Consider the following 9,395-nt stretch of genomic DNA (forward strand, 5'->3'; position numbering starts at 1 on the left):
AGAGTCACCTTCTCTAAACTCCTTCAAATCCAGACTCAAAACCCTCTTCTTCAGAAAAGCCTTTACTTAACTGGTTCCATTCTTCACCCCTCTGCTTTTCTTAGTACCACCATCCATGTCTCCTCTGTATATTGTAATTGTGTTTTATCTTGTGTATTCTTTTTATTTATTGTTGTTGTCATCCTGTAAAGCGCTTTGAGAAGCCACCTTTAAAGGCACTATATAAAATAAAGTTTATTATTATTATGCTCAAAAGACAAGAAGAGGAACAACGTTTTGGCTGCGGAGCCTTCTTCAGGTCTTGTTCTGAAGAAGGCTCCACAGCCAAACCATTGTGCTTCCTTTCTCTTTTCATTGATTTTTTTCCTGTATTAAAGGAAATTGTTGAAAAGAGACTTTGACTGGCTCTGAGCATTGTTACAGGGAAGTCCATGAAGCCTGGTATTATTTCCAGGCTCCTGGCTCTTACTGCGCCTGTTGTCAATTCTTTACATCCCCGATCCCAGCTTGCACCCCAGCGACTGGGGAATACTTCCACACCGCCGCGCTCCGGCGCGCTAAGCCACATCCTCCCGTTCACACAGCAAACACCTCCGGTGCAAACACCTCCTCAGCAGGTATTTTAAACCTGAGCTGCAATCAACTGCAATTCCTCCTCGTGAAGAAGCAGCAGGGTGGAGAAGACGTTAGGCTGTGGGTTCAAATCCACTGCCCGTGCATGCTTGAACACGGCTCTTTACTCAGATAGCTCCAGCACAGCGCCCAGCTGTACACATGTAAGCTACTTTGAACAACCAAATAAACTATTCACTTATAAGAATAATATGATGTGGTGACACTGCCTTCGCTGTGTCTCAAAGTCAGAATCATGGAATTATATATTTCTTATAGAAAATGGATTCTATAGGGGAACTGCAATGCTATTACTCATCAGCATTGGTGAGTACATTTCAAACTACAATAAAAGTCAAATGTACATAGTAACTTGTTAAACCTGCAATTTACATAGAAAATAGACAATTTCTAGGTATGAGCAGTGCCATGTTCTGCTATTCAGAATGGGGCAACAAAATTTCCAGTGATGTGAAGCGCCCTTATTACATCACAAAGAAGTAGGCTTGTGAATACTTCTCTTCTAATCCAACAGAAATATTGCTTTCGATTTTTGAGATGATTTTGCCAGCAGATACTACTTACTTGTTAACGCTGCATGCAGATCATGTTGAAACATTTCTGCGGTGAAATGTCTGCTGCATCACCTGTACTTGTTCACTCGTACATTATATTAGTCACGTAATATAATCACAGCCCTGTCTTTCTCACACCTGAAGAAGGCTCCACGGCTGAAACGTTGTGTTTTCTTTCTTCTCTTTTCAGCATGGAATAAACCTATTACTTGTTCCTTTGCAGCCTACGCATGCTGACGCAGCTCCCCACCTGATATAGTATAATGGGCCGCTTCATGTAGCAATTTGTGGGAGCTCGAATGCAAGTTTGCAACAACATGACAACTTACAGCACTTTCACAAAGCTCGCGATTTCATGCCTAATTCGAAAGTTGTAACAGTTTTCTATAACATCAATAAATTAACTTTGTAACTTTTTTACTGAGATTTAATAACTTGTCTGAGAAACTGGGACTGCAGTTGCCCTTTAATGTCCTACCAGATAGGGGTATGCTTTTCTTTGCCCAGTTGGCATTGTTGGAACATAGCTCTCCAGAGGAAGAGCACATTACTTGTGCAATCAGCAGCCGTGCTCTTTCAGGGACATCAGACAACAAGGGGTGCCACAGTGGCGTCAGTCTCACTCTGGGCAGTTTGACGGGACCGTACCTCTGACACCAAGAGAGTCCGAGGATCAACGATGTCCAGATAGTGTCTCAGTCTGCCGTAGAAGGAGCTCTGCAACGAAAGCACAATCCTGTCAGAGCCCTGCACCGCGCACAGCGCCCTCCGGATAGAAATGGAGAAGCTGTCTCCCTTGCTCACCCTCCCCTGAGCAGCAAAGGAAGTCTCGCCAGGTTCAGATCTGGAAACAAGCTCAATCAGCAATGACTGGGATAAATGCTTCAAAAACAGCGCCTTCCAAGAATGTAAACACATTTTTAATCAAGTCAAATTCAACATTTTTATATGTGAAATAAGTTCAAATTGAACATAAACTTCAAAGAAGAGAGTTCTCATACTCTTCTCCAGATCTGAGCCTTCATACAAATGTACCCCTAATCTTCTGAAACCTCCTTGGTATTCACGAGTCGTTGCTTGAAATTCACTACCTCACTGAGAGCTCTTACAGAGACAGGTGTATTTATTCTGACACCATCTGAACCACTATTATTGCACACAGAGGCCACTCAACTGACTGTGTGACATGTTACAGTACTTTGGTGCATGCAGACCAATTAAGTTTTACCACAGCAATCAATTTTCCAGGGAAAATACTTTCACGATCAACACATTTTGACTTATTTTTGTGCGCAATAATTGTGTGGCTCATTAAGGTAACTTTAAGTAATTGAACTAAGGGTTTGAATAGTTATGCAATCACGACTTTTCCATTTTTCTTTCACATGATCAATTTATTTCTTTTGTTTTGGCTTTGTTTTTTAATGTGGGGAGTAGGCTATGTGTTAAACAGATATTGCTACTTAAAGTGTTGTGACTGCAAACTTTAAAGCAACTAACATTAAAATGTTCAAAGAATCTGCACTGTATATTTATATAAATTAATGTTTAAACACCAAACAGGTATCCATTACAATCCTAGCATCATATTTGACTTATACATTAGTTAAGGAGATTCTACAATGCATATTAATACACAAAAGGATGTTCTGGCACCTCTGCACCAACACCTTTATTGTTTACTGATGCCTTTGACAAATATAACTGTCTATCATTTATATACATAACTGCTGCAACAGCAGCAAAACCACAATCGGTAGAAATCACTCATTGTATTGTACCAATAACACCTATCCAAATACAAACAGCAGCACAAACCAAAGACAAAGATATGGATGACAGACGTTATTTTGCTAAAATCACTATGAATTGGACATTAATAATTGAGTGCTGAGGGTTAACTGTCATTCTGTTTTCTCTTCGTGTATGTTTTTTTTTACTTTAATTAACACTTTGTAAAACATTTTTTTCCATTTTCTCTTTAATTGAATTTTAATTCTCTGCCTGATGCCTGTGACCTGCCAGATGTTTTAAACTGTCTAACTTTTTATCCAAACTTCATCCACAACAAGGACAGCAGCTGTTAGCAGAGGCAGATGTGACAGAGGGGTCACCATCGTTGTGCTCAGCCAGGTGGTAACACTTTATTAACATCATCTGACAGATGTTTCCAGACCACTTATCAGTAATAAAACTCAAATTAAAACACTTAAGGAAAAAGTTGTTTTTTTTACTTCAATTAAACATATTTTTTCAGCAGATGAGCCCCTATAAAATCTTCATCATTATGTTGAACATAAGGGACAATTTAGAATGAAAGAGTTGAGATGTTTATTTCTAATTACATCCAAATCTTTCTCGTTTTCTACAGAAATGAAATAAAAATATAATTTGGGTGTATTTTAGTTAAAAGAACTAAATGTATTTCTCTCTTTAGAAAACTTTTTTTTTTTGCAAAGGAACTAATTAAAATTCAAAAAGAGAGAGAAAGAAATCCAAGGAATTCTGCTCAAAATAAACAACATGTAGAAAATTAGATTTAGGTGAGCATTATGGACAGAAATCTAGAGGTAGTGCCTTCGCTTTTTTCTACTATCATTTGCAGGGGTCTGGAATATTCCATATCTCTGGCCATGTTGTTGAAGTCACTTTTACAATCTTCTTTATGAAACAGCTTGATGAACATTTCAAATATGTGGACTAATCACATCAGATCTCCTAAGATAAGCAGCACTGGGCCTGGCTTGAGATGGTGAGGTGGGAGAACTTTAATGTTGCAGCTGTAAGTGGTGTTCATGGATCAACAGGGGGCACTCTTGTCTCTGGACAGAATTTCCAAACTAATGCTCCAGTATGGACACTGGGGATACAGGACCTAGCCTATCATTCTTTGGATGAGACATGAAGCCAAAGACTACTTGGTCATTAAAGATCCCATGGTAACTTTCACAACAGTAAGAATGCTAAATTCCACTTTGGACTTGAACACTCTGGCTGGATAAAGTCCATTCTTAATTCAAGTGGTGAAGCAGTTTCTCCCTTTGCCATCCAATTTGCTGTTCAGTGGTGCTCTTGTCACAGCTGAGAAGGATGACAGAAATAGTTTTGGAACCATTTCAGATTAAAATTGTTATTGACAAAAATACAAGGAATTCTTATTATTAGTGGTAGTAGTGAATAAGGAACCAAATGAGCAGGGAGGACAGAATGTCTTTTTATAAAAACTTTTTAATGTATTTATTGCATTTCTGCAGTACACAAATTCTAAATATTAAGGGGTGATAGCTGTGATACCTCCGTAGTTGGAAGCTGGGAAGGTTCATGGAGAAGCTGGGATACAGGCACGGAATCAAGGAGCGAGCTTGCCACTGACTATAGAGTGCATCCAAAGCTGATGATCGCAGCTGTATAGACACACACTACTGCAGGGCTAACTTTCAATACTGCAGGTGTACTCTGCTCTCCTGCCCCCCGATAGCTGGTGTGTGGTGAGCGTACTATGTGCATTCCGGCTGCCGTTGCATCATTCAGGTGGATGCTGCACATTGGTGGTAGTGGGGGAGAGCCCCCATTACCTGTAAAGAGCTATGAGTGGAATGTCCAGAAAAGTGCTTTATAAGTATAAGGATTATTATTAAGGATTATTTCTACTCAGTCCAAGAGCTTTTATGAGAGTGGACCCTTCATTCAGCTGTGGGGGCGAGGGAGACGTGGGTGGGAGGGGGTTGCAGAACTGAAGGATAGAGATGGGGTTGAGTTACCAGAGGACGGGGTCACCACCTTCAGAGAAGTGCATTTTAATGAGGAGATCAATGGACTGGTTGCATTTGGAATCACCAGATCCATTTAAAACATTGACTGAAAAGTCAGAGATTGTCTCACAAGACCTTCATGGTTACTAGGAACAGTGAGCACTAAGAATCTGAGAAAGATAAAACATCTGAGAAGAGTTACAAAAAGCTCAGATATACACTCTTATGACTAACATAGCGTACGTAGCAGCCTTGGTCAATTTCCTTGTTGGGACAGTGATAAAAAGAAGGCAGTTAATTGACTGGGTGAGGGTATTACCACTGCAACAGAAGCAAACCTAGGCTTTGGTTTGGGGGTTTCATGTGCTAAGCCCCCTGCCATGTTATCATCTAAGGGGGATCTTTCAGAGAGGGGAAAGTAATTGGTGGTTTTATTTTGTATTTTGTTCTGAATTCTATCATCTTACCACGTCAGACACCTCCGTCCCACTGCGAACCGGAGGAATGGGTTCACTCCCACACATCTTGACCTTCATGGAGGCCATGCAGCCTGAGGAGCAAGATGGGAGTGGGCTACTGAGGTGTCAGAAGCTAGTGGAGCTCATGCCAGGAGCACAGCAGAAGTATGTGTCATTCAGCTAAGAGCATACTGACATAAAAAGGTCTGCAAACAGGAGGAGCCCCACCTAGCCTGTTTGGTAGTTAATAGCTATTTGATACAAGGATCTCATGAAGCCATTTCTTAACACAAACCAGGGTACTGGCTTCAATAATATGGCTGGGCTTTTTGTTCCAGACTCCTAGTGCTCTGTGAAGACCTTGTCAGACACTCTGAGCAAAACCTCCAGGTTCTGCTTAGTGACTGGAAGGGTTAAAACAAGTGTTAGCAAGAAACTGTTCTGCTACAATACGTGATCTGCAAAAATACTCCTCTTATCTTTGCTTCGACTTTCAGAACATGAAAGATTATTTCACCTGTCATCTCTAAAGGCTGGGTTTGATAAGCTTAAAGTGAGATTATTCCATAAGAACCTTGCTGCCATGTTTCTTGACTACAATAATGATGGAACAGTGGTCAGTGTCAGATGGCTCTGTGGGATTTCTGCTCAGAGACCAGTTCAGAGAGGAAGTACGAGCAATATCTTCTGTAGCCTTGTTTCATCATTCTCTGTAATGAGGAAACAAACACATGACTTACTGTCTAATCGGCTAGTCACGAAATTAGTGTCGGTGTGAAGGTTAGACCAGGGAAAAAGATGATATTTTCAAAAGGGGTAAAAGGAGAAGTGGAATTACTCTCCTGTCAGTTATGAGGGAGAAGCATGTTAGCTGTCTCATCTGGTTTATGGGTTAGAAGAAAGAAGCACAGCCAGGTTCTCATGTCATTTAAGACTTTCAGGGGAGAAAAGCTGACGGATCCAGTCAGGGTGGGCAGGTTTTGACATAAGCACTGGTCCAGCCTCAGCCCTGGCATCGAATGAAGAATACAAATATCTTGGGTCTTCACTAATACAAAAACCCTGATGCACCAGCAACATTCACTGTTATAAAATGCTATAGTAAAGCCATGTGGCCATCGGGTTTCTGTAATACGTTAATCATTAAGTCTCTGTGATGACACCAGCTGATTTTGAAAGCTGATGGTTATACAATGTTCAACCACAGGCAGTCTGAATGTCCAGAAAAAGTAACACTACTGACCAGCTGCAGTCAGATGGCCATAATATGCTATGTGTTAATACATGATCATATAATGATCATATAATATTGCACTGCATTTTCTCTTGGTGAATACCCATAAAGGTTGGATTTAACTGGCTAAATAATGTTTACAACAGCAGTCTGACAATGATCCTGAAATATAATATAATATAATAGTTCTGATGCTGGTACTTTGTTATTTAGAGCCACATTTGAAAATGGTAACCTCCTTTGTCATCGATGATGCCAAGTCATTTCTGAAAAGTGGCAGCATCCATTTCCAGAAGAAATGGCAGTCAGGAGGTCATCTTGATTTTTGCAGGAATGTCCTGTCATTACATTTTAATTGTATTGTCATAAAAATGATACCTACCAAACCTGGCATTAACTGCCCAAACAGTTTTTGAACAGGAAAATCTGGAGGTATAGCCACTGCCAGAGTACAAAATTACCACAGCAACTTGCGAGGTGCAAATCAGAAGTTGTGTATTGATGAAAGTTTCCTAATTTCAAGTCAATCGGTTCAGCAGCTGCTAAGACAGAGACCACACAAACATTCAAAACAAAATGATGGTCAGGCATCCATTTGTTTTTTCTCATAATGTGGATGGACACTAGAGTGATAGCAACAAAGTTTAGCATCAATTGGCCAAACATTTTGGAACAGATTTCAGTACAGGCTTACAATAAGGTAACTGTCACTAGATTCAGGTCTACAAAGTCTGGTGGTAATGAGTTATTGAGCAGGAATAGATTTTGTTATAGGCCCAATTTCTCTAATGTGGAAAGTTACCAGTCCAGCACAATTCAAAAAGGGTAAACACAATTCAAGGACTGGGTAAACACCTGCCAGACGACAAGTGCAAAGTGTTGCATGTGTAGTTTTTGTCACCATGTTATAAAAGAGATATTGTTGCTCTTACATCAGTCTAGAGAAGAGCAACCAGATCATTTCTGGGGTTTCAGGGAGTGTCCTTCACTGACGGGCTGAAGGAACCGAACCAGTCAGCCCAGCATACTTCTTCCAAATGAACAGTCAATCACAAACTAAGGGGCACAAGTGGAAAATAAGTGGAAGCACACTTAAACCCAAGAACGTGGAACTGAAGTTCTTTTTTTACTATAGGGGGCATGTGGGTCTGGAATAAGCTACCCAGCCAGGCTGATGAAGCTCATTCCCTGGATTATTTCAAGAAAAAGCTGGATGAGGTCCTGGGATCAGTATGTTCTGATGAAAGCTATTACAGCAACCTGAGAGGTCCACACCTCCAACAGCACTGGGTGTTGAAAATTAGACAGAAACTAAAATGAGACTGTTTGTAAAACAGAAGGGCCATGAATCCCAACCAGTTTGTTTAATTGTTAGCAGCTAACCGGTGAATCCTGCCAAGTCTCAATTCAGTTGGTGCAGCGCTTCACAAGAAGATCTTAAAACCTATCGCGAGAAGGAGAGCAGTCACCCAGAACCACAGTACTGGTCACATTTGCAGTATACTAGTCCTTATGTGCTCCACCTGGAATAATTTTGAAATGTGAGAAGAAGAAAAATGACACCCACTGCAGGATTTTAGGTAAACCTAATACTTAAATGGAACAAGGAATAGGTTTATTCCATGCTGAAAAAAAGCCTACGCATGCTGACGCAGCTACCCACCTGAACTAATACTTAAATGACCATCACAGTGACACACCTTCTGGAACCGTTAAATTCGCTTCCCTGTCCAGAGCACCAGTGCCTTTCACACCCAATCAAACTGAAGAAAAAAACACTCTTAGCCGCCGGAGATTCATTAATGGTCTAATTAACTGTTTTTAAAGAGCGCCCGCCGCTGCCCGAACATCTGGATCGCTCTGTCAAACTCGCTCGAGCCGCAGAGGCCCGAGCGACAAAGGGGCGCTGTGGCACGAGCAGGTTCAGCCAATCGCAGCCCTCCCTTGCGGGCCGGGGCACGGCCGTGGGCATTACTGGCACGCCCACCGTCCAATGAGGAAGACCAGAAAATGTGTCGAAACAAACGTCGAAACCAAATTAGGTTCATTAATTGCACATCGAAGCAATTTTTCTCACAGACGTAAAGTAGCTTGGCCTATATTCCGTGCTGATTTTTTAAAAGCACTGCCATTCGGCTGCTAGCTGCATCTAACCCAAGGAGCTGCGCGCATTTAGCACTTCATTTATAAAATTCAAACTGAGAAATGCATGATGGAATAAAGGTTTTACCTGGTCATACCGGGGTCTCCCCAGCTGAAATGGGGGACAGGTTGCGTTATCCGCCATGACACGGAGAAAAACGTTATTTACTCATGAAGTGAGTGAATATTTTTCAAAGGTGCCAAGAGCTCCTTCGACTCCGCTGCAGAAACTGGAACTCGGGGGGTCGTAAATCAGAGTGTGTTATGGGAGGTGTAGTTTGTTATCTCGGCATAACTCAAATCTGGGGAGTAACTGCTGACCAGCAGAACGACTACAGTTCCCGGTAGAGAGACCCCGCGATCAACCATGCGTTTAAGAGCACTGTGGGAAATGTAGTTCAACCTCTTTTGGACTTTGCATATTACGCCTCACTCTTCCTACCAGTGTTACTGTGTAAATAACCAGTAATCAGCAGACTGTTCACAGTGATTTAATGTGTGTAGCATATCTTTTGCGGGTTTTGCATAGTAACTGTTTTGGTTATTTTAGCGGTTTTTCACACGGTTTTTTGGTCATGGTGTTCTAGAACGTGTTTGGTGTTTTCCCGTTCCTCAAGGTAAG

General features: G+C 41.3%; 1 protein-coding gene across 1 annotated transcript in view; it reads right to left on the reverse strand.

Annotated features, from left to right (window-relative positions):
- Positions 1-9,036, reverse strand: part of sfxn5a (sideroflexin 5a) — a 41,125-nt gene extending 32,089 nt beyond the window's left edge. The window contains exons 1-2 of the mRNA XM_088919115.1: positions 8,862-9,036; positions 1,836-1,904 (exon numbers count right to left, since the gene is read on the reverse strand). Coding sequence (XP_088775241.1) covers positions 1,836-1,904; positions 8,862-8,918 — 126 coding nt within the window. The 5' untranslated portion in view covers positions 8,919-9,036. The remainder of the gene's footprint in view (positions 1-1,835; positions 1,905-8,861) is intronic.
- Between the last annotated feature and the right edge of the window lie 359 nt (positions 9,037-9,395).

The sequence above is a fragment of the Atractosteus spatula genome, chromosome 1, assembly GCF_055471065.1.
Source record: "Atractosteus spatula isolate fAtrSpa1 chromosome 1, fAtrSpa1.hap1, whole genome shotgun sequence".
Lineage (NCBI taxonomy): Eukaryota > Metazoa > Chordata > Actinopteri > Semionotiformes > Lepisosteidae > Atractosteus > Atractosteus spatula.